Genomic DNA, 26,845 nt, shown 5'->3' with positions numbered 1-26,845 from the left:
CGAACACCAACGCGTTACCGTCACAATATATATATATATATATATATATATATATATATATATATATATATAATGCAGAAAAACCACAGAGAAATGGAAAAGGAAGATGAACATTTTGGCCGATCAACATTCTTTATAAAATGTTACTAGAAAAGCTGTGTGTTTTAGTGGTTTTGCAAGTACTGTACCACTAAATCACTGACATGTGTAATAAAATAACCCATTGTCTCATCTTGTATATTATTAAATATATACAATGATTTTATACTATGATCTGTTATCCTCATTTTTTACTGTGTGATCATGAAATAATTTGGTTTATACCCAATAAGATGATCATCTGGAGAGAGTAAATTTATCAATAAGATTAAAAAGCATTACTAACTGAACTAATATTCAAGTAAAAGTTATAGAAAACTGGGAAGTATGCCTGAATATGAAAATCTAGAGCAAATGATAATGTAGGCAGTGAAATAACACCAGTTACCTTGTACACAATAATGCATTGTCACATCAGTCATCTTGTGAAGAATAATGCAGTCACACCAGTCACCGGGTGCACAGTAACAGTCACCTTGTGCACAGTACATCACAACCAGTCACCTTGTGACTGTCAAACCAGTCATCTTGTGCACAGTAAGTCACACCAGTCATCTTGTGCACAGTAACAGTCACACCAGTCACCATGTACTTAATAACAGCCACATCAGTTATCTTGTGAAACATAGTAATTCTAAGTCACGCCAGTTACCTTGTGGTAACTGTGTCCCTGCATCACAGGGTGATGCAGTCACACATACTAAAGACACTGCCTGTACACCAAATCTTCCATACCATAATAACCTGATAGCCAATTCATTTATTTAATATTTAAAATACATACACACCCGTAGTTATAATGTTACCTACATTGCAAACAGTGCACCAACTACACTGGTCAGCAGATGCCTGGTCCCTACCACACCATGCTAAAGTGTTTGTTGACTTTAACAAACACTTTAACCAATTTCATATTTTGGCAAAGCCTAAATTGCAATTTCACAACTTGCCAATCAAGCTAAGTACAGTACCTTACCTTGCGGTTACTGTACCTAACGATGATTTCGGGGCTAAACGTCTCTGCGGCCCAGCCCCCGACCAGGCCTTCTATATGTAAAAACTGAACGCCTAACAAGTGATGATAATTTATTACATTCACAATCTAAAGTGCTGTTATTGTCTACAAGTGCAATGCCCAGACCTATTAATAAAATGTACATTTAGTCTGCTGACTTTGTATAGCATCTTTTCCACTCCTGAATACCCCATCTCCCATTAATATAACTTAAAGAAATAATCAGAGATATTTGAAATTAACAAAAATATATATATATATATATATATATATATATATATATATATATATATATATATATATATATATATATATATATATATATATATATATATATATATGTCGTACCTAGTAGCCAGAACGCACTTCTCAGCCTACTATGCAAGGCCCGATTTGCCTAATAAGCCAAGTTTTCATGAATTAATGCTTTTTCGACTACCTAACCTAACCTAACCTAACTTTTCCGGCTACCTAACCTAACCTAACCTATAAAGATAGGTTAGGTTAGGTTAGGTAGGGTTGGTTAGGTTCGGTCATATATCTACGTTAATTTTAACTCCAATCAAAAAAATTGACCTCATACATAATGAAATGGGTAGCTTTATCATTTTATAAGAAAAAAATTAGAAAAAATATATTAATTCAGGAAAACTTGGCTTATTAGGCAAATCGGGCCTTGAATAGTAGGCCAAAAAGTGAGTTCTGGCTACTAGGTACAACATATATATATATATATATATATATATATATATATATATATATATATATATATATATATATATATATATATATATATATATATAAATTTTTTGTCTCTCTCTCTCTCTCTTGCACATTTCTTCAGTTACACAACAATGTAACACTGCACTGTTATTGTTATATTTGTTCTGCATTCATATTTACCATTTAATGAACATTATCTTCCCATTCTTTATATTTCTTTCCTCCTGTGTGTGTCTATTTTCCTGTTTTGACCACCAACTTTCCTATTTATATATACAATACCTGCTGAGGCAACTCATTTTCTTTCCACCGCAGTCTTGTTATTTAGTGGAAATTAACGATGGCTACTTTGCATATGTGCAATTAGCATGTGGAACTTTGATGTTCATCACATATTTTTCCAATAATCTCTTGATATAAGAAGGGATTTTAAACATCTGAACAGTATCTTACAGGAGAGTACCTCCATAGAAAACATGACATCAAATTATATGTTCATCTGTTAACCACTGTCTTCATAGACAAACCAAAGAGAGAACATGAGACCACTGGCTTGTGATACATCTTACTCATTCTTCACAAAGATGTTTTACCAGTTCCATATTGAGGAGCATTGCTGTCCTGAGTTTGATAGCCTTTGTGAGGAATATCATCTAATGTGTTACACTCTTTGCCCTTTTGCTTCAAAGATTGGAAGGCCTTGTTATCAGATTTGGGCACTACTCAGTATATGACAAGTCTTTACTTTCTGTATTACTGTATTTGCTTTTGTTTTATCCCCTCTAGTGTTTTGGCAGTGATTCTCCATATACATGGATTTTTTGGGAGAGGGGGAGGGAGGGGGCAAGTCTTTCATGTAGCACTTTACTAAATGCCTTGGAGAAATACCAGTGCGGCACATCAAACTGTGTAGCTGGTCACAGTTTTAACAAAGTGAGATTTGCCTTAGCAAAATAACTACTTGGTAAATTGTGTTGTGATGGATTGATGAGATTGTGTCCTGGGAGATGGTTGTTGATTGCCTTTAAGTGTGAATAATTAAATTAAGATGCTTTAACATTGGCAACAGTAACTGAAATACCATTTCCTACTTTTGTAACAAAAGGCTTTAATAAGATTGGTAAAATAACATCCTTACTCAAGAAGAAAATGAAATTATATAGGATACATGGGCACAATGTTTGAATTATATGTAAAGATTAGCTATAAATTTAATGCCTCAGACCCTAAATTGTCTTTATGAGGAATGTTAATTTGAACATTTCAAAATAAAATAAAGCTTAGAAGTTACTTCTTTCATACAGGGTAACTTAACTGAAAGCTAATAGCTATAATCATTTATATAATGTATTCACATTTCTAAACAAAATACACTGCATCATATTAGCTATATAAAAACAACACAGACTAAAGTTACATCAGTATAATATCAATATAATACATGTGATGTAATGATACATTTTATACATATTCATTTTATGTTTTATTTTATAAGTTTTTACACATGACTGGGTATTCTGTTTAAAACTGAGTAATCCCCCTTTGGAGTTTCATATGTACAAGATGAATATGCGAGTGTTTTGTGTGTTAAATTTAAGTGTTTACATTGGAATATAATCTTATACTGTGGGCCTGTGTCTCACACACAGCATTCCTTCTTCCACCCTCCACCTCAGAAGGGGACTAGCTTATTCTTATTCCGATTCTTAATTACTTATTTACTTATTACTAACCATTTTGTTGACTAACCATTAGCAGCAAATTTCTACCAATCAATTAATTTCGATTTGGTCGGCTATGTAATTAAACCCCCCAAGTTATGAAGGGAGGCTCTTAGCAGGACAGCTATGAATATACAGTCCGCTTTAATAAAAAAATAAATAAATAAATTCTTGCTAGGAGATTTTCCTTACGACAGACTTCCAGTTACTGCGACAGTCTTGCAATTTCAAGACAGTCTGGCCAAGCACATGTAATACAGGATATTCTCTGTCATACAGTAGCTAAAGATTATTAATGCATAACAACAAAAATAAAAACAATTTATATAGTTAATATCACTGCTGTGTACACTGGGGTTTAAGAATCTATTACATAAAATATAAACTTAGATTAGCAACAGTAACATCTGCCTGATTAACAACTAATCACAAAGGATTTACAGTATTAACACCTCTGCCAAATACCAAACTTACTGGTAGTTAGCAAGGGTTACAAACCCACACCTCTGGAGATCACGGTACCTACACCTCTGGAGATTACGGTACCTGCACCTCTGGAGATTACGGTACCTGCACCTCCGGAGATTACGGTACCCACACCTCTGAAGATTACGGTACTGCACCTCTGGAGATCGCAGTTCCCACACCTTTGGAGAGCAGGGTACCCATACCTTTGGAGATCATAGTATTTGCACCTCTGGAGGTCATAGTAACTGCACCTCTGGAGATCACAGTACCCACACCTCTGGAGAGCATGGTACTCTCACCTCTGGAGAGCATGGTACCCTCACCTCTGGAGAACATGGTACCCTCACCTCTGGAGAGCATGGTACCACACTTCTGGAGATCACTGTACCCACATCTCTTGGAATAAATCATGGTACCCACATATCTTGGAATAAATCATGGTACCCACACCTCTGGAAATCATGGTACCCACACCTCTGGAGATCATAATACTAAAACATTTAGAGATCACAGTACCCACACCTCTTGGAATGAATCACGGCACCCACACCTCAGGAGATCATGATATGAACACATCTGGAGATCATGATACCCACACCTCTTGGGGTAAATCTAAGTAACCACACCTTTGACGTTAGATCAAGGTACCCATACGTCTCAGAAGAGTTCAAATTACTTATGCCTGACAGAAAGCTAAGCTTGTCATAGTAGTTTGGTAGTCATTACTTAAGTAAAATAAGAATCCATCCATCCCATTAAATATGATGCCCATGCAATGGGGGTTTAACTGAAACAAATACATCGGCAATCAGTAACACTAATCACTTCACCAAGGCACACACACAACAAAAATATATTATTTTCATACAACTCTGTCATTTGCAATTTTATCTTATTTTTGGTGGACACTATTTCACGATTTTAATAAATCCTTCATCACCAGACTAGGTAGATCGGATTGAAAGAGCTGATATACTCAAGGCAGTCGACACAGCTAAACTGTGCAGTTTCCTGTGTATAATTTCCTTAATCACAAACATCTCAATAATGCAAAAGTTCTCTAAGTTTAGGGAAGATCATATACAAATAAATGCCACAAGAAACATTAATTACATTAGAGTATAGCTAATTCTTATTTAATTATAAAACATTTTTCTAAGCCAGATACAGTTCCGCTACCCAAGGCTTTATTTCATAAACCTAACATTGAACGTAATGAAATGCCTCTTTCTGGTAGAGCCTCTTGGTTCCCTGAAGCTATGTTGCTGAGATTGCTCCATGCTAAAAGGTCAAATTGGTCACAAAAGTTCTGTTTGGCCTACCGGAAACTGGAGCTAGAACCTGTCTCCTCACAGAGGTGCAGGGAATGAGTAACAATTTGCCACTCCAATGGGAAAAAAATAGAAACTCAGCAAAGCTTTACAAACAACTAGAGGGTTCAGAGAAAATAAAGCCACAAAATCCATCAAACAACTGCACAAATGTTTCACACAGAACGAGGGAATTCACTCAAACTAGACCAAAACGTGTTAATACCGATCATTATCATAAGACAGCATGATCCGTGCCTGCATCCAACTTCTCTGGACAGTTCTGGAGCTGATGTACAACTCACCAAGGAACCTAGAAAGGATAGAGGGAGGGAATTGGGAAGTCACTAGGGCTTCCCAATTCATCCTGGTGGCCAGGCCTCTCAGGGGCAAACTCCCAAAAATACTAGAGAATATAACTCTGTCAGTGCAGGGGGCAGCAATAGTGGGTACACAAGGAAGAAATCAGACTACATGCAGCCCAAAATGCAACAATATGCAACCCTGCACAACAAGCCGGAGATAAAACATATCATATGAAGTTCATATTAAATCAAAGAACAATACAGAACCAAATTAACATAGTCCAAGGATGGCTGACACTTAGCTTGAAGAAGATAGGCTTGCCCATGACTGGCAGACTGGGGAACAACTGGTAGAACCTTCCACCAGCAACAGAACCGACTACAGGAACTAGCTGCAGGCAGAGGCTGGGTCACCTGGTGGAGGTGATCAGCACTAACATGTTTCAAGCTTATTTGAGTGAATCCCTTGTTCCTTGAGAATTGTATGTAAAATTCTTTGACAGTTTTTGAAGCTTTGTTTTCTGTGAATCCTTCAATTTTCTGTAAAGCTTTGCCGACTTTCTGGAAGCTTTCCCAGTGGGATGGCAAACTGCCACTCACTCCCTGCACCTGTGTGAGGGGAGGCCAGATTCTGCCTCTGGTTCCCAGTAGGCCAAACACAACTTCTGTGACTGATGAAACCTTTTAGCATGGAACAATCTCAGCAAGATATATAGCTTCAGGAAGTCACTGGGGCTCCTCCAGAAAAGAGCAAAGCTTTCTTTAAACAAAGATTACAGAACGGGGCAGTACATTATACTTAGTATTTAAAAGTTTCAAGATTATCACACTTGATAAATTGCCCCAAATTTCAGTTTGTTAATCTAAATGTTAAAAATTTGGGATGAAAATTAGCTAATTTTACTTTGTTATATTACCTAGTTAATGCCCGGATCTGCTCCATCTTGAGTGGCAAGAGCTGGACCATTTCCCGGCACACAGCTAGTTCCTGAGCCATTACAGACTGACACTCGGGATTCTTATCACAGTACTCTACTAGTCTCTGAAATATAATATTTTTCAATGTCAAATTATATTATGTACAAGGCATTAATTGTTACAATAATTATATCTAAAGTACTGCATGACCTTTATCACAAAGAACAGGGCAATAATTTTCATTTAAATATAATGAGCCACTGAGTGGGTTCTGCCTTACTATTTTCAACAATCCTTTTTTTCAATTTTTGTATCATCTTCACTCCTAAACTTAGTGGATTCATTATATATTAGCAGAAACCTTTAACATGCTCTCAGTTTGGGGCATCTTTTGAACTAGCTTCATGTCTTGCTTGTCTTTCCATAACTACCCAGCACGCCGTGTTGAACCCGTCCTTATCACCTCTCCTCTCACATTATTCGTTACATACAGCTCAATTTCTCTCCCAATTCTTGATCTCATACTATCCTCTCAATCAACTTCCCATGGCTTCCCATAATTTCCTCTTCTGATATCTAGCTTCTCTTCCATGGTGTTACCACTGGTCTTAATATCATTGTATATCACTAAATAAGCAATTTATTTTTGCAGCTTGATTGCTCTTTCCTAATAAACTGGAATATTGCACACCAGAGCTTACTAACACTGTAAATCACGTTAAGAAACAAATAGAGAGTGAATGAATAAAAGATAATTGGTTAAGTTATGCCATATGTTAGGCAAGCATTTGGGATTAAAAAGGGTAACAGGTATTTAAAATCTAAACAAATACTAATTTATATTGGTCTTGGCCCCAACCACTTAGGATGTTCAACTCTAAGCAAATAAGAAACGTTCAGAAGCAATATATATAAATTTTACTCAACTGCCAGCTACATGTTTGGGAACAGATGTGCCAAGCATCAAGAAAGCTAAAGCCTAAGGAGATTAAGCTTTCAAGATCAAATCAGACTTTATTCTTAGAACTTTTTAATGACTAATAAAATGAGAAAGGATTGAATTTACACAAAATCTCCAAAGATGACTGGAAATACAATCTGAATACAGTATTTTAATATGTACGAAGGCACTGTTATATCACTTTACACTTAAATGTAAAAAATTACCCTCCCTTATATGTTAGTGAATAAAAATAGTATGCAGCATGAAGCCAACTGTACTATGATTCACTGATGAATAGGTACACTGCCTTATAGAAGCAGTTTAAGAACCTAATACAAAATTAAATACATTTTAAAAATCAATCATTTAATGTAATGAAATGTTCATTTCTGGTAGGCTTCTCAGTAGCTTACCGTGCTAAGCACTAGTACTGCCATGCCTTAGGAAGATACAACAGACCTGTGAGACCTACCCATATCTACCAGAAGCCAGGGCCAGGATCTGACTCTATGAGGTGAGGGGGGGAACAGCTAGGGGATCGGAGATCAACCAAAATCCAAGACAATTCTACAGTTTGCATATTGCCTCAGAGTTCCAACTTTTCTGTAAGTATTTCTTTGTTTTGTTGTGCATATATTCTAGGATTAAGTTTTCTCAGTTTTGGGTTTTTGCCGATTCACAAGACCTGGAAATCAGTGGGCCTAGTGGCCTGAGACATCTTCCTAAGTCATGGCAGTAGCAGAACTTATTGCAGGGAGCTACTGAGGGAAACCCTTCCAGAAAAGATACACACATATAACACACATCACAATACTGTACCTTATAGTTCTGAAGAGACTGAGATAAATTTTGTAGCTTGGTTTGCTGACTAGCAGCAATGAGCTTTGACCAAAGACGCCCCAGATGAAACCAAGCAACCAAAGCTGGACGAACAGAGTCTTCTGTGTACACTGTTGGCTGCTCTCCAGTACTGGAAACACACACAAAATCAGGAGACAAACATCTTGAAATCAAAGTTCTAAAAGAAATTTACCTTGCTGAATAGTTAACAAGAATGAACTACTTATTGCCATAAGATTAGTGGACTCAACATTTCTCAAGCGTTGTCAAACTTTCAAACATGATCTGCTAGACATGATCTTAAAACAATGACATGCTCACAATATGGAAAAACAGGTAAACAAATTCTAAGTTTGACAAAGTACAATGTAATTAAATTTTACAATAGTAAAAAATACAAAAGTAATTATCAAAAGATATTCAATGTTCATCCTTTGCAGGCTTACATCATATATTCTTAGCTAGTTATAACACATCAATTTAACACAACTGGACACATGAATAAGTGAGCAAGAGAGTAGATTTATTGATAGGTTATCCTGCAGAAACCTGATGCCTATAGGTTAGACTGCTAATGGTACTGATGACCAAGTCTGGTATAATTTTCTTCATAAGAAAATAAATAGTATTTGCTCACCTTGTATCTTTGAGAGAGTCAAGATAGTGGAGGAAGTACTGTATGCTGGATGTGGCCAAGGTGTTGATCTTCTTAGCTTGTGGAGGAGTGACCTCACTACCTGCACTCTCCACCAGTGACAGCTTGTTATCCATCATAGCTGAGTAGGTCTCGGCTATCTCATAGTTAATTTGACGACACAGCTGTAAAAATAAAATTTGTGTTGTCATGATATGCAAATTCTGGAATTAAAGTATAATGGCTGACATAAATGGATCAATTAGTTGGAAGAAATTTGATTACAGAGAAATTATCCCTAAAGTGAGAAATGCTAAATCTTTGTTATTTTTCAGTCACAATTTATATTTTTCCTGGAACCCTGGAACCTGTTATTAGGTTTTCACCAAATTCTCTGCTTTTCTGTAATGTTAGCCATAGCAACTCAACGTGGTGTTGAGCTCGAGTTGGTTGCTTAAATTTTTCCCGCCTGATAGTGTGGGTGAAGAAAAGTGCAGGACGCTTACTATGTCAGCGCCTTAATTTTGCCAGACTTCCTCGCCCTATTGCAACCAAAATGTCTCACCTACGATTTTTTTTTTTTTTACTTTTCCCGTGATCAGGGAACACAAATGAACACTATAATAAGACAAAAAAAAAATTCTTGCACCTGGGTGTATTGCAGGCTATAATTGCAAACGCCTCCCAGGGGTTAAACTTAAATTCTAGAACCCTAATCTATCATATTAAATAAAACACTTAAAGCTAAAAATTAAAAAAAAAAAAAAAAAATTAAGCAATACAGTACAGTATACTTACATGCAAATAATACTGTGGATTAAGTTCTTGTATAAGACCAGTCAATAAGTCAACTCGCCGCTTGTGCATCTTGCACCGCCTGCACAAAACAAATATGTAATAATGATTACCTTAGAGTAACAGAAGAACTTAACACACAGTCACACTACATTATCCATTATGGTTTTTCCAAACATTAATGGTAAATAATTTTAAAAAACTTTAAACGTACTTTACAAAAGCTAGCAAATATTTTGAGGTAGACTTTCATGCAAATGTTATTTTATTTTGGTAGTAAGGTGATGATCTTAAGTGAAGATATATTGTTCACAGATTTATTGGATCAATTCCACAAAGGTTTATTCTTGTTACAATATTTGAATATCTTTTTGCCCCTCTATTCATACTGTCCCCTAATATTTAGCCTACAAAACAGAGTATAAATTTCAATTATGCAAAATAGTTATTATTAGAGAAAATGTGATGGCTATTATTAATTGTCTGCTTAACAATTATCAACTGTATTCTCCTTCCAAGTAAATGTTATTGAAAAGGTGATAACCCTTTTTCCCCTCCTCACCCATACCCACCGAGGCCAAATACTGTACCTCCCAACCCTCGCAGACAGATGGAACACGTCGTAGTTTACCAAACTCTCACTTGGAAAGGAATGAGGAATACTTCCACCTAATTTACACTTGGAAAATATTAGGAGGACTGGATCCAAATCTGCATACAGAAATAACACCATACGAGACCAGAAGGCATGGCAGGATGTGCAAAATAGCCGCATTGAAAAGCAGACATGCAATAGGCATGCTGAGAGAGAACTCAATCTACATCAAAGGCCAAGACTTTTCAACACTTCCTCCCCTACATATTCTGGGCATAACTGGCCGACTTCTCACAATGTTCAAGAAAGAATTTAATTAAAAAGAACCTTCAAAGGATACCTTATCAACCAGGCTGTGACTCTTATATAAGGCTGCGAGCAGCTGCATTGAACAGCCTGGTTGATCAGATCAGCAACCAGGAGGCCTGGTCAGAGATGAGGGCCACCGGGACATTGATTTTTGAAATCATCAATAGGTAGACCCAGTGACAGAACAGACCACACTTCCCCTACCTTCACTGTAATGTAATAGGTCATATTTCCTCTCTCTCCTACATATCATCACTCTGATGGAACATGCCAACTTCCCTCCCATCTCTACTGTGAGAACAGGCTATAACCTACTCCCTCACCCTCACTGTAACAAAGCAAGCCTCCTTTGCTTATATTATCTCATCAGTGTGAATAACTTCACACACATGCTAATTAGAATTACAATGGTTTCAATATTTGGATTCTAAAATTGTAACTTATAATATTACCTCTCCTCAGAAGGTTCAAAAAACGCTAATGCCTTGTATAAGTGGCTCATCTCTTGTACAATGCTGACATAGTCACCAGCATAGTCCTCAAGAGTATAGAATTCCCGGGCAGTGGTCAGCCACCGCAGGCCTGCCAAAAACACGGGCCTGGCTTCATCGAAGTTCTCTCCTGGGGATGCAGCCACTTCAGACTCCAAGTCACTGACTTCTAGTTGCACAAACTGTAACTGTTCAGCAAGAAAAACAAAGTTGTTTTAGTGTAAAATATTAGTCCTAAATACAGCTGGTTCTTGATTTTATATAGACATACATTCTAGGAGACCTTGCACAGAGCCAAGCCACATATTGCAAGTTCCAAGACAATGTGTTTTATTACAAAGAAAAATAACAATGCTGTACTTTGCCCAGCATACTATATGCATACAGTTTTGACACAATACACCTTAAGACAACAAATGAATAGATATAATAAGAGATAAAGAAATGTATCCCTAGGCAAGCATATCACAGGAAATGAACCGTGGTGTAATAAGTACAGTAGATATAATGAGTACAGGTAAGTCATGATTATAGAGAATAGAATGAGTAAAGGGAGTATAAAGTGGCAACATGGTGTACTGGTGTTTTGATACTGAGGCGGTATTGGTGTGGTAAAGGTATATTAATGGTGTGATACTGTTGTGTTATTGTGACATTGTTCTGACTTACCAGTAGTGATGATGGATGGTAGGATAGGGTGATGTGGGATGGGCAGGGAAGGCAGAGAGAAAACTGGCTCTAAACAAAAGTGAACAATAGGCCCACCACAAAATATATAAATTACTGTATATAAATAGATTAAAGTTGCAGAAGAAATTATTATCAGGGATGATATTACAGAAGTAATGAGCATTACTGAAAATATATGTCTATTACTATATGTAGTGAACATTGATCTGGAGTGATGGAAGTGAAGCTTAAAATTTCATAAGATCTTGATTGACAACTCATACAAAATGTTGATCGATATCCATATTTCAAGTGGCCAACACCAAGGTAGATTTTTTACCTTTGCATATAAATACAATACTGTATACTTATCTATAAGAAACCATCTTTTCTGTGGGGGAGCCCCAGAGGCTCCCTGGAGCCTTTGGGGCTCTACCCAGAAAATGGCATTTCATTACATTCAATGCTGTTTTTTTGTTATCTATGATGGCTAGGTCTTAACATAATTTCTATAACCCCTGAATCGCACATTGAAAATAGTTAACAAATTAAATGTTGAAAAAGTCATATACAGTATAAGCAATTGAAGCAGTGTTAAAGGTTAAAGGGTTAAATGGCTATCTGTATACAGGTGGATAGAATATGAAATTCAAAACAGTATAGGAAAAAATGGCTAAAGATAATAGAAACACTAAAATATTATAGCCTTTAAAAACATAACAACAAGATGGAAATAATAAAGCTAGTAAAGAGTAAATAATTTCAAAACTAGTTTCCTACTATGAACACTTTCCTAAACTCAATGTTAAGTACTATACACGACATGAACTCTCATAAAATGTTACCTGTTTATCTAATATTTCCTCTTGTGGTTGGCATTCTTCCTGTGACTGTTGTTCAGGCAGGTCATCTGGGATGGCACGATCACATGACACTTGGAGAAGCACCAGACAGTATCGTCCCCAGCAGCGTGCTACATCAGCTTTACACTGCCGATATTTCTCGTGCCTGTAATGAAGTATCCAGTATGTGATATTGTATAAGAATACAGTACCTCTAGTAGACTGATTGGCTTTGGCTACTCATAAAATGCTGCTTTGGTACTAGTAAATATGGGCATCTTTTCCCCTTTAATAGCTTTTCTTCAGTTTCACTTTCAATGCAATGCCACTCAGTGTACAGTATTTTGTTAATGTAATTATTTAAGTAAGTGTGATAAACAAGAACATGAATAATACTGAAGTGTTTGAATAGTGAATGGTGACTTAAGCACTTTAACAGCCTCTGTCATAACACGTGACTTAAGAGAATTTAGACTACACACACACACACTTCTGAGTGAGTGCTTACAACAAGCACTCAAGCTTTTACTGTTAGCATGTGCTAGTTCAATAGCATAAGGTGTGCCTGTAGGGAATTTGTGAACTAACTGTTGTAAGGACATCACTTAGTCTTTCTGTTCAACTCGCATACTAATGCACTCATCCTTTTAGGTGAACTAAAGTCTTTGGTGATGAGAATAATGTGCTTACACACGACAAATTTTCAAGCACGTTATATGCCATAATAGTGTGTGCTATTTCATCATATTTTCCTCCAGATACCACAGCAGTCTCATCTATAGTTCGTAAATAATTTCCCTCCATTATTCTTACCTCAAAAATGTTATAATTACAATTACCTGCGAGCAGCATCGTGTGCGTCCTCCTGTGGAGTGTCAACCTCAGCTTCATGTCCTGAGAGTACCTTAGATGCAGATGCTAACAGATGCCGGGCAACTCTGAAAGTACAGTACAACAAATTATGAATGGTAAATAAGAGAGAGGAGGGGAGAAGAGTAGTCAGTAAGAGATGAGGAACAGGAGGAAGGTACAGAGAAAGGGAGGAACAACAGAAATGGAGGAGGAAGAAGAGAGGGAAGAAAATGGAAGAGGAAGGGTTGAATAATGGTTTTGGTAGTATTTGTGACAATAATAACAGTAATTGTAATCAAACTCGGACACAACAATTTGGGAACCACTTTTATCAAATGTAAATCATACTGCTATTAGTGGACACATATTATACCTGCATCTGCATCTCAAAACCTGAGTGCTGCCAATCCAAAATGGAACTGGCATTCACAAAATGATTCTTGATGCAAGCCAAACAGATGAATGTTGCTGGGCGACAGATCATGATTGTATAGTGGAAGCACAATAACCTGTTAGCTTAGCCTTTGGATAGTGTCCTTTGTCACATGTTGTGTAGGTGGGTGAGCATTTTCATACTTCAAGGACCTTTGCAATAGTGATCTACAACATTCATTTTGATGGCTGTCTTCAGCTTCATGCTTAGTAGGGAAAAATTCATATCTTTAGTAATAGTTAATTCCATAGAGAGAAATTGCCACTATTCACATGTAAAATATAGACATTATGACCTTTCCTCTCAATTGGATGACTGTGTGGCATCTCATCATTTGTTGGCAACACTCATTACCTTATTCTTGAACCTTCAACCTAACTGTTGATCCAAGAAGTAATATACATGCTATCTATTGTACTGTACAATAACCTTCATTTTCTTCAGTACCCTTAATGATAACAAAAATATGATTTGAGCTTGTAAAAAGTAACATTTAGAGAAAGTTATTCAACCACTTCCAGAGGTATATTAATCTGCCACTTCCATAGGTATTTTAATCTACCACTTCCAGAGGTATTTTAATCTACCTCACATTAACTTGATCAACTGATAGTTAGGCAAGGAAATAAAGTGACAATAACACAGGACATAAGATCTTGTAAGATACCCTTACAAGTTAATAAACGGTGCTTGGAAGTTACTGGATGATGATACATCCACCCAGGATAACAGATATTCAAAAGAGTCTGTTCTCAAAACCAAGGTAACAGACCCCTGAGACATCCGACATATGCCTGCTAATGGTTAGCTCTTCGTGACCCTACATGCAGCCATTCAAGCTCCCACTTGATCTCGCCACCACCAGGAGGGAAGGAATATCTCTCTCCCTCCCTCACTTTTCTTAATCCCTCCTCTTCTCTCCCTTCATCCTTCCTTCACTCCCTTTTTCCTCAACAAATCAAGCACGATGCAAAATATTAATGCTCAGATTCTTAATTCTAAAGATATGATTTATTGTCTTTTATTACTCAGAAAGTATAAATGAAAATATCTTCTTTTCAGATTCTTAATTCTTCTCACCTAAATTGTTCTTTTCCCTGGTAAAACTGAGATAAATTAGCAGCATTGATGGACCAATCAATTGGGTCATAGTCTTTGCTGGCCAGCTGTCGCTGTAGAGTGGAGTGGCAGTACCACGCAGACTTCTCCGGAGCACCAATATGACCATAAATCTGTGGGTAATGCTTTTAGTGTTACCATCTCACAAATATGCTAGCTTTTATGTTAGTATTTTCCAGGATTAAAATGCATACAAGCTGCTCTACTTTTTCACTAAGGAAAATAAAAAAACTTAATTATTAATAAGCAAGTTCAGTTTTACTCATGACTAAGTAATGCATTTATTGCAATCTTTATGCATGAAACAAATTTTATATTAAATGAGTTGCAAAAGGTTAATGTGCACTCATGTAATACAAACTATGAGGCCATAAATATAATAATATGTAGCTACAAAATGTTGTAGTATACAAAGAGTGGTCTAATTTTAAATCTGAAGTCTCCATGTTAAGAGCGGTAATCTCACTGTGCAAGAAACTGCATAATTAAATGTCAAGTTTGACAAATAGTTAAATATTAAATGTAGCCACAAATATGAGCCTATTCATGTCACTGACCTGAGCAAGGAAGTAGAAGGTGAGCGTGTGTAGCTTTTCTAGTGTGTCTAAACCACTAATGTCATCACCACTATTCTCCTTTTCATTAGAAGAAGAAAACAAACTATTAATAGTTCTTGGAGGTTTAGTACACTGCTTCTGGTACTCTTCATATAGCTTATTGGCTCGATCAAGATGACGTTTAGCTGTCATAAAATTTGCCCGGTGTGACCACAAGATTCCAAGCTGGTTGTGACAGCTTATTGCAAGTGCAACAGTAGCAGGAGCTATAACAGTAGGACTGATGGAAGAGGTTTCACTGCTTTCTGACAAGCTCTCCTCAGTACCAAGAAGTGCAGCTGCGGCAACCTCCGCATCCCCAACAGTAACTGATGAAACTCCCGATGAAATACCACACTCATCTCCAATAATGACTAATGCTTTATTTAGGTGCTCCTCACCCGTTGAAAATTCTTCAGTATCAACTGCGATGACTCCTAGATGATATACAACGGCAGCCATCCTGGCCCTAGTCAAACCCACACCATCCACACCCTCTTCGCTAAATGCACCCTCACTATCATCCACATCATCTTCATCTAATTGTTTACTGAGCCGTGATTTTAATTCTTCAAATATTTCTCTTGCTGCGTATTTAGATTTATAGGGCTCCCTGTCAGGGTCATGATGACTCTCTTCTTGATAGAGCTGCCAAGCTTTCTGGTATTGGTCTTCCAGAGATGCCATCTGGCGGAATATGAAACACGCTTCACACAGCGGCAATCTGAAAAAACAACTTGGGTACTTTTCCAATGTTTATGAGATATAGACAGCTAGTGCCACAAACAAAAGTTAAACAAAATAAAAAGAGAGAGAAATAATTAGTATTATATACAATGGAAAAAATGTAGAATCATTGAAGCAGAAAAACACATGTTTAGAATGATATTTTTTTCAATTCAAAAGATTGATTTATTAATGACATTATTAAACTGTACACAGGATAGGAATATTTTAGAAGTACTGTATTAGAGTAGTGTATAATATGAAGTCGAAACATACTGCACACTGAAGTGGGAAATTCATGCTCCATAATATATGACAATACTACTGTACAGCACTGTATTACCTTTCTACATAAAATTGACACCTTCCGTGATGCACATGACCAATAATGCTTTGTTCACGGAAAGTTATAATTTTGCCTTGTTAGTTAGGCATTGCTAATTAATTCTGAACTAAGCATAATAAATATTTTACAGCTTCCAGACATTCACTACCGATCACCCATACAAAGACGAAGAGTCAATTGAGATGCACAAAAATAAGAAAAGCAGCTCGACATGTAGGAAACGTTTCCTCAAGCAAGATCAGCTTTGACTGTGATTAATACCATTTGTCTCTTCCAAGACCAAATTTGGAAACCTATGTTAATGGACAAATCCATCAAGCTAAATAGAAAGTGGAATCTTTATGTGAGCTAAACTATCTATCTCTAACAACTTCTATGTGCCTGATATTGGTACAGTACAGTATATCTACAATGTAAAATTGAGTTAGAGGACATCCTCGTACAAATAAAACATAGTGAAACCTCGATTAATGAATTTAATCCGTTCCGGCACCGAGTTCGTCATGTGAAACGCTTGTCTTTCAAAACAAATTCCCCCAATTAAAATAATGGAAATAAAATTAATCTGTTCTACCGACGAAAAACATCAATATGATATTTGATTTTTTAAATAATACAGCAGCCAACCTGACATACAGTACACTGAACAAATCTTTATGACATTTTTTCTTTTTCTTTTTCAAATATTTTTTTTTATAGAAAAGGTTCGTTCAGTGATTGTCAGGTAGGCTGCTCCATTTTGAATAAAAAAATAAAAAACAAAAAATAAAAAAATTGAACAAATTTGAAAAAAAGAAAATGTCATAAAGGTTCGTTCCGTGTTTGTCAGGTAGGATACTCCATTATGACATTTTTTCTATTTTTCATATTTGTTCAATTTGGTTTGTATTTTTCATTTTTTATTAATAATGGAGCCGCCTACCTGGCATATACTGAAAGAACCTTTATGACATTTTTCCTTCTTTCAAATTTGTTCAATTTTTTAATTTTTTTTTTTTTATACAAAATGGAGCTGCCTACCTGACAATCACTGAACGAACCTTAATGAATTTTTTTTTTCAAATTCTTTCAATTTTTTTATTTTTCATTTTTTTTTTAATGTTGCAGCCTACCTGACATTCAATGAACGAACCTTTTTGACATTTGTTCTTTTTTCAATTTTTTTCACTTTTTTTTCTAATTTTGTCTAAAAACAAAAATTAATGCTTTGCAACATTACAGCAGTCACCCCTTTACATTCCCAGCATCATTAGCATCTTTAAAACACCAAAAAGTTATTTGCATTGTCGGAGGTGTCCGAGAATTTAGCGAGAACCAGCGGAAACGCTAGGAAGCACCATGTGCTTTTCTCGTTAATCAAGCGAAAGCTCGTCAATTGAGGAAAATTTTCGCCAAGTGGCGAGCTCGTTATTCAAAATGCTCGTAGATTGAGGCGCTCATCACTCGAGGTTCCACTGTATGTATAGTATAATGTGCTTCACAAAAGTCATTCTTTCCAAAACAATAGCTCTGACTATTGATGCCCAGTGATTTGGCAGTCTTATTGTAAGAGAAAATGTCAAGTTATGGTACATAAGAACTTGGCTATAAAAATGGAGAATTAAAATTATAACCTTTAAAAAGATAAATAAAACTGATAAAAATTTAGAGTTCCCTGTGTCCTGAAGTTTGGATAAGGAAAAAAAATACAAGTAGAATGTAAATGCCTAGCAATATGCTTAGTAAAATGAAACATATTCTTGACAAATGCTGTACTGTTTAATACTTCAAAATTTTGCAAAGAATCCCATGATCCTCTGGTGAGAAATCAGATTATATTGATTTACAGTTACAGATTTATATTGTACAGTTACTTTTATACACATAACTTTGTATGCCTCATCATGTGAAAGATGGGCCTAGTTCTGGCAAGCATGTATAAGGGAAGCAGAAAAGTTTACAATATACGGTATCTACAATAGTTAAGATCAGGAGGGTTCTGGATTTAATGAATTTGTTTCCTGAAAATAAATTCCAAAACATTTAACAGGACAAAGTAAGTTACATTCTGAATCGCCATTACCAAATATAATAGCCTCATAACAAAATCATAAAGAGGGTTAGATTTGCATATATAGTTTAGAAATAAGGAAATGGAGCCCATACAACCACTATCAAGAAAAAGATTACAATGAAGGCACCAAGTACTGATGTACAATCAAGAATGAATCCAATGGTCTTTACAAACATAATTTTCCAACATTAAAATGCTAGCAATAAATGCAATATTTAAGTTTACAGCCTTTTTCAATATTTTGCCGAGACTTTTATATACAGTACATATTATTAGTTTTAGGTTTTAAATATATAATTTCGTGCTGTGGCTTACTATATACTGTACTGTACTGCTTTCTGAACTCTTGACATGACAATAAAGAGGTCAAATTCAAACAAGTGGTTAATTCTGAGAAAAGGTCTTAATGTTATCTTATCTGCAAAGAACTTGTGTGTGTTCATCCTGACAGCTGAGTGGACAGCACTTCGGATTCGTAGTCCTGAGGTTTCAGGTTCGATCCCCGGTGGAGGTGGAAAGAAATGGGGCAGAAATTCTTTCACCCTGCTGCGCCTGATCACCTAGCAGTAAATAGGTACCTGGGAGTTAGACAGCTGCTACGGACTGCTTCCTGGGGGTGTGCAACAAAAAGGAGGCCAGATCGAGGATCGGCCACGGGGTTGCTAAGCTCCAAACCCATCTCAAGATAACCTCAAGATCCTTATAAATCCTTTGCTTGTTTTTCCAAAACCCTACAACTCTGACTCCAAGATGAATCTTTTTGAGAACAAATCCTCCTCTTAGTGAAAAACCCAGCATTGACGTTAATGAAACAAGGTGAGATTGCTCCATTCAAATGGGTCACAGATGTAGGATGTTCTGCACTACATGACTTGATAGTGGTCCAGGATGCTTGAAATGTCATCATTTCTTCATTTTCTGATGTGTGGTTTGGTCATATCTTCAGCTATGTTATTGTGACTCATCATCTGCTTCAGATGCAGTTCTGCTTGGCCTACCGGTAACCAAGGCCAGAACCACACCCCTTAATGACTGAATACCATTACAATAAACCATAATGGTACTGTGAAAATAATTTGTATATTATCACACCCAAAAATGGTTGAGCTTGCATGAAGAATGAATTTGAAGCATCACACTAAGAGTTTTATTTCAGAAATGATCAGCAAATTGGTAATTGAAGGTAACAATATACACCTTTGCCAGACATACAAAAGAAATTATCCATTGCTAAAGTTTCCGATTCTTAAAGAAGCAGACTATAGACGATGCTGGCCAGCAGACTTTTAAATTTCTAAGTACTGTACAGCAGTAAGATTATACAAGAAACTATACCCTTGAGAAGAGTGCTGCCAAGGTGGAATACTATCACACACAAACCACTACTACAGTGGCCAGGCAGTAGATGTAGCAATATATGAAAGAAAAGGTAGTGGGAAGGGTTAGAGAACTTGAAAGAGTGAAAGGCTTATGTGGTGATAGAGCCTTCTGGAGAAACACCTGCTGTGGGCACAGCCTGTGGTATAGATCACAGAAGGAAGTAAGGCATTGGGGTCTTACTTCCTTCCATTAGGACCACACATGTTAAACATCCAATTTTAATCTTTGGAACAGCACTAGCAACCAACCAAGAACTGAAAATCATAGACAATTTTTTGAGCTCTTAGCAGCTCTGTAGTTCAGACATTCTCTGAAAATATTTCCTAGCACAAGACAAATTTAATGGAAATCAAGCTCCTTAAATTATAAAATTGTCTTTAAAGGCATCACTTTCTAAAATGAGAATTAATTATAAATGAATTATAAATAGCAATACTAGATTCACTGAATGAGTATGGGAAAAACCTGATTTTTTTTTATAATTTTCAGTGCTTTTCAATACCAGAAGGCCAGGTAGGGATGCTTCCAGAGGCACATAACCTGTTCTTTACTGTACTTTAATTTAAATTTTGTATATTGTATATCCTACAATACTCCATCACAGTGTCCAAACTTGGTCTTGGGGTCCAGACAATAAACATCAACTGTAAAAACTCTTTTACTAGCAAGATAACACAAACAAATAGGACAAACTACTGTGATAAAATTAAACTATCTAAATGAAGATAACGTAAAGCAGGAAAAGAAGGAAATGTGTGGCTACATATAGAAAAATTATATGTGAAGATAAAATTATGAGAATGACAACAGTATAAAAACTTAAGAAAAGGGATATTAAATTCAGAAAAAAGATAGAGGTTATACAATTAAGACGTCATTGAAAATTAATTACATACAGAGCAAATATATAAATAGGAAATGCAGAACAACTCCATGTTAAGAGAGATGCAAGGGGTTAGTGCCTGAATAGAGAAGATGTACAGAGAAACTAATAAATTTTTCAATAAACAGTATTGCAATATCAAGCACTGATTATTAAGTAGCCAAATTGGTACTAAGACAAATATTCAAACTGCACACGCAAGTGTAAATGTGCAATTTTCTGATGATTCTAAATCTTTGCAGGTCACGCTCACCGTAACATTCAAAGAGTTGTAAATTTATTTTTCTGGCAACAAGTGTCTTCAAGCAAAAATAATTTGGACATGTAAAGAGTGAGTTACAGAAGGTTCAGCAACTTACAATGGAGTGAAAGTATCAAGTGGGTAGTGTTGTCATTCAATACAGTGTAATTCTCCAAAACACTTAAGATCTGAAGATCATTCTCAGTATCCCTTAGCACACTGATAATACAATGACACACCCAAGCCACATCATGGCAAATGCCCAACTCTTGTGCAGTAAGCTACAACCTTGTACCTATTAGATAAGCTGTGATTTGTTGTGCCCAGAAAAGCCGAGGTACCTCGAATATATCAGCTCAGCACTTATTCCCTTGGCGGTGTTAGAGGTCAGTTACTGCTTTGCTGACATGCAGGGGGGAGGCTGTCTCACTGAAACTTGAAAATACCATATGAATAAAAACTATGACAACTACAGTATTTTCAGAAGTACTGTACTTTTGAGTTCTGTGTATGGCAGTGAAGGATTGTGTGCCAGTAGTTTTACTGATGTATTCAGCTGCAACCTGTCTGCAACAGTTTGGTCCACAGAAGCAAGCCTATGCTTGATAACAATTACCCCCCCAGGCCACTCCTATGCTATAACCACATATATTAATATTCTTGGAAATTATATACAATGGAAACCTAATCCTCAAAAACATTAATGCTACATCCCAAACATATAAATATATATATATCCTTGGCAATAAATGTATTCTACTTCTGTTTTCCATTATTCATGTCCAAACTGTAAATACTTAGCCATCATTTGCCCTGAAAACTATAGAATTTATGAATAAATCCCTAAAGAAGCCTTTATAAAGTAAATTTATTCTAGAATTTGTAACAGATTTATAAAAAATATTGTAGTTACATATAAAAAAAAAAACAGGTTTAATCTCTCAAACACAAGCAACCATACTCTTAAACACACAACTAGGTAAAGACATATTACTGAGAAAAATGACTATGCATGTAGTATTGCTACAACACGAAGCACATTACTATAGCATGGTTCAAACAGCGTACGGTACTGAGCACCTGTTTATCAGGGGTCATTTACAAAAAATATTGAGGGTATAGCACTGCTCAAAGTGGTGCAGGCATTTCAGTTTAGTGAGAATTGTACACTGTTTAACATGGTCAAGCACTTGTATTAATACACATCTAGTATAAATACACATAAATACACACGATGTATAAACATCACTTAAAACAATTAACAAAGAGTATGAACAGGCAGATTATGTACAATGCTTGAGCATGTATGCAGACACATTCTTCTGTACATTGCTGAAATGAATACAAGAGAATTTGTGAAATACTTACAGAATTAAGGTAAGATAAGTACTTACTGATATATCCATGACTTACATCCTTTCATCAGATAATGTACCAAACTTCATTATTTTTAATATTACAGTGCAAACAATATGTATTAAGTATTAGTACTGTACTCTTATCTAACTGGAAAAATAAATATACTGTATGGAGCTTTAATCTAAACCTATTTAATGCTCATTTTAAAATAAAGAATACAACCAAGACACAACAACTAAGCTTAAACTTTTTGTTTTTCCTTTGAAATGTAAATGTATATTTCACCCGAGAAACTGCTGCTTACATCTTACACACATCTTTAAAATAACTACGACTGGTAATCACAGTTAACCGAATCCTGCCTCAACTATGAAAATATTATAATAACTGTAATAAGATAAGCCTGTCTTTCCTTTATAATTGTACTTTTACATAAGAGTGCAGCTTTCAATAATTTCACTGTTATTCCTTTTATGATATCCAAGCATAACTATTTTCTAGAAACTCACTGAAATGTTATAAGCTTAGTATATAATGGCTAAAAATAAAAGGTCACTTTTAATACTATAGTATACACATACCCTATACAGTATTTGCTTTTAATGCTGTACACTTAGCATGTTTGCCATTAATGCTGTGTACAAGGCATGTTTGCTGTTAATGCCATGTACAAGGCATGTTTGCTGTTAATGCCATGTACAAAGCATGTTTGCTGTTAATTCCATGTACAAGGCATGTTTGCTGTTAATGCTGTACACTGGGTACATCATTAAAAGCAAACACATACTTCAGGATTCAGAATATTGTATCAATGTCCCCCAAAGGGTTGAACTACTGACTCTCCTCAGGAAGCAACCCTAACTCTCAGGTACCTATTTACTGCTTGGTGAACAGAGACACTAGGTAAAAGGAAATATTCCCATCCATTTATGTCCAGCCCAAGAATTGAACCTGGGATTCCCAATTGTGAACCGAGAATGAAGTCAACTCTACTATGAGATTTAAATACTGTGCGACTGTCAAATTATAGGTTTCTTAATGTGCCCATTTTACAATCTTAAAAGAATCTGTTATAGAACAATACCATTGCTGTGTGGAGTTGTATCCCAACCTTGATGGGGGTCAATACTCATGCCTATGTACTTAATCATAGAAGTATGTGTGTGTGTATGTTTGTTAACATACTGCATATATACAGGAAGAATTTTATTTTTATCAACTAGAATGTTCAGTAATATGTTGTTGTATTGTGATGTGTGAATATATATGAACACATTGTACTTAACAGGGTGAGTATAGCTTGAGCTACCTCATCACTTTGTGTGTATTTATACCTCAATAAACTTATTTCAATTTCAAATGCAGTGTGCATTGCAAAGGAAAAACCCACTTGCTGTTTACCTTCCTAAAAATCAACTTTCCCCCCCCCCCCTTAAATAGTTGCACTTTTAACCAAATTTACATTATATGCCATTAGCTTACCTTGCCTTTGGTTACATCAAGTGATATTTGCATGAAGTATGTTTGAAAATGTTAAGTTGTACCATACATAAAAGGTGGGACCAAACAGCCAAAGATCAACCCCCATATGAACTACTAGGAGAGTACGGGCTACACACCAACAAATGTCACACAGTGATCCAAATCAAAGCACAGTTAGATATAGGGTTTGCTTAAATCTTGATGTTAATTCTCTGTTTGTGATATTAATCTCATTTATTGTGATGTTAATTTATGATTTATATAAATCCCCTCCTCATGGTGGAAATCCCTAGCTTGTGAAGGAAATCCCCCTGCTTGCAAAGGTAATCCCCCCTGCTTGCAGAGGTAATCCCTTGTTTGTGAAGGTTATCCTTAGCTTGTGAAGGTTATCCTTAGCTTGTGAAGGTTATCCTTAGCTTGTGAAGGTTATCCTTAGCTTGTGAAGGTTATCCTTAGCTTGTGAAGGTTATCCTTAGCTTGTGAAGGTTATCCTTAGCTTGTGAAGGTTATCCTTAGCTTGTAAAGATAATACCCATGCTTGTGAAGGCAATAACCCTGCTTGTAAAGATAATACCCATGCTTGTGAAGGTTATCCTTAGCTTGTAAAGATAATACCCATGCTAGTGAAGGTAATAACCCTGCTTGTGAATGTAATCCTCCTGCTTTTGGAGATAATTTAATGCTTGTACATGTAATCCCCACTGCTTGCGACAGTAGTCCTTTGCTTGCCAGTATAATACTAACACACTAATGAAATCAAACGCGGAAAAACTGCACGATAAATACTCAAAGCCCACTTAGAGTCTTATATAGAAGTATTATCGTCTTGTATTTACTGAATGAGGGGTCGAAATATGAATGATCAGCTGCTGCTTACCCTCTCCCACAAGCCAGTTTGTTTACGTTGGAGTTACTATGGCGACCGCCAGATGGCAGGATGAGCGCATCACCTGCCATGATTATTTTATATATATTTTTTTAATTTGGCCCTGAGGGTGAGGGATATATATTTATTTATTATCAATATTTGTTGGGTGGCATTAGTCATCTTTATAAAGAATATAAATCAATAGGAGCTTTTACAAAATTTCCCAATGGGACAAGGTTGCCAAATCTAAATTGCTGAAAGTAGCGAGCTGACGGTCTAAAAGTAGCGAATTTGTAATAAGAGTAGCCCAATTCTTTTTAGTGAATGATATGGGTTTCAAAGTAATATATTTTGATGTATAGAGTACACTACACGATGTTAATTGTGTATTTCTGCACATACACACACACACATATTATATATATATATATATATATATATATATATATATATATATATATATATATATATATATATATATATATATATATATATATATATATATATATATATATATATATATATATATATATATATATATATATATATATATATATATATATATATATATATATATATATATATATAAGTTTGTGAGGGTACCACCTCTGGTGCCAATGTGGGGACCCATAGCCTCGGAGAAGAAAATAAAAAGTATTCAGAGGAGACCTTGTGGTTTCTCACTGAACACTAATATTATCTTCTCCTACCACCCCCATTCTTTTGTATGTACACATATATATTTACTTTATTTGAACTTTGTTACAAAAAAGGAGTTACATATGGGTTACAAAGATGGTTATCATAGGTTGTCGAGTTCCTCCAGCTCCTCAGATGGCGGGCAGGAACCCTGGATGCAGTGCGCATTTCCCCTCTGTATCGCCACACTGAGGCGCTGGAAAAGAAAGCTTGCAGCTCTCGGGTCCCTTGTTGTTTCAATGAGCCTAGAACCCAGTTCCTTCAAAAAACTGGTAGCACTTTTACCCCAGGCGCCGAGTGTCTCAGAAGCAATGGGGACAAAATTGTAGTGGTGATCCAGTTCTCTATACTTACGGGATTTGGCTGCTTCCCTGTGGGTGGCAGCGCCACCTGGTTGTGCAACACTGAGGTTAATGTAGGTGTTAGCCAGGGTTGATACGCACGTGTAGTCCCATACCAACTGCTTGCCATTCTTCCAGGGGTTCACTGTGATACCATCCGGGCGACCAATAAGAGCATCAGAGTTACGGGGCGTTAGGTAACGGGGCTCTCTTTCAGCTGGGCATCCAGCTGTGGTGAGGCTCCTCTTCATGATGTCGTTAACTTCACTGTGCCTCGAGTGCCATCCTCCTGTGCTTTGGCAGAGTAGGCCATGGTGGCCGTACCTGTCAGCCACCACCTCGCCGCAAATACACCTATATCTGGTGTGGATTGGGGCAGCAAGGCGGAGGGCCACAGCAATTCGGAGGGCGTGTGGTGTGAGACGCGTGCCAGTTGCCGACATTGGGGTTGCTAACAGGAAATCCCCTGCATGTGGTGCTGCTACTGCTGTGAGGCGAGCAATGTCGTGTTGTGTTGTTGCAGCACCCAGGCACTCTGCAGCAACTTGATCTACAATGGGACCATCCCAGCTGGATTGCTTGTGGGCTTTTGGGGATGGTGGTTGAGGTGATTGGCCTGCACGAGAGGCCCACTCTGTGGCACAGCGTGTACAATTGGGATCATGTACACCTGCCAGCTGATGTAAGTGGGCAGGTAGAATTTCCTTCACAAGGTCGTCGGATGCTGATAAGGAGGACAGGAAAGCTGGAACAGCGATTTGCGTTGCTGTTCGAACTCCGAGGCCCCCAA

General features: G+C 36.5%; 1 protein-coding gene across 7 annotated transcripts; it reads right to left on the bottom strand.

Annotated features, from left to right (window-relative positions):
- Window positions 1-223: 223 nt before the first annotated feature.
- LOC138349573 (KIF-binding protein-like) lies at window positions 224-25,067 on the bottom strand. 7 transcript variants are annotated; one of them, XM_069321240.1, is made up of 12 exons: window positions 25,025-25,067; window positions 21,602-21,741; window positions 15,639-16,401; window positions 15,043-15,194; window positions 13,517-13,615; window positions 12,681-12,843; window positions 11,128-11,354; window positions 9,775-9,853; window positions 8,980-9,161; window positions 8,322-8,472; window positions 6,559-6,683; window positions 224-4,813 (listed from the first exon to the last, which is right to left on the bottom strand). In XM_069321240.1, the coding sequence occupies exons 3-12, from the start codon at window positions 16,362-16,364 to the stop codon at window positions 4,810-4,812; spliced, it is 1,908 nt and encodes a 635-aa protein (XP_069177341.1). In that variant the 5' UTR covers window positions 16,365-16,401; window positions 21,602-21,741; window positions 25,025-25,067; the 3' UTR covers window positions 224-4,809. The 7 variants fall into 7 exon arrangements, with proteins under 7 accessions (XP_069177341.1, XP_069177334.1, XP_069177338.1 ...); XM_069321233.1 differs by having other exon boundaries at window positions 224-6,683; XM_069321237.1 differs by having other exon boundaries at window positions 224-6,683; window positions 21,648-21,741.
- Between the last annotated feature and the right edge of the window lie 1,778 nt (window positions 25,068-26,845).

Source organism: Procambarus clarkii, chromosome 9, assembly GCF_040958095.1.
Source record: "Procambarus clarkii isolate CNS0578487 chromosome 9, FALCON_Pclarkii_2.0, whole genome shotgun sequence".
NCBI classification, from domain to species: domain Eukaryota; kingdom Metazoa; phylum Arthropoda; class Malacostraca; order Decapoda; family Cambaridae; genus Procambarus; species Procambarus clarkii.
Note: the sequence above shows the minus strand (reverse complement) of the source record. Positions and strands in the feature narration are given on the sequence as shown.

Coding starts and splice junctions, on each gene's coding strand:
- LOC138349573 (XM_069321233.1), bottom strand. CDS start 16,364: ATGGCATCTCTGGAAGACCAATACCAGAAAGCTTGGCAGCTCTATCAA. Junction 8,473..8,979: donor GACTCTCTCAAAGATACAAG/GTGAGCAAATAC, acceptor GTGTGTTTCCAG/TACTGGAGAGCAGCCAACAG. Junction 6,684..8,321: donor AGTCTCTTCAGAACTATAAG/GTACAGTATTGT, acceptor ATTATATTTCAG/AGACTAGTAGAGTACTGTGA.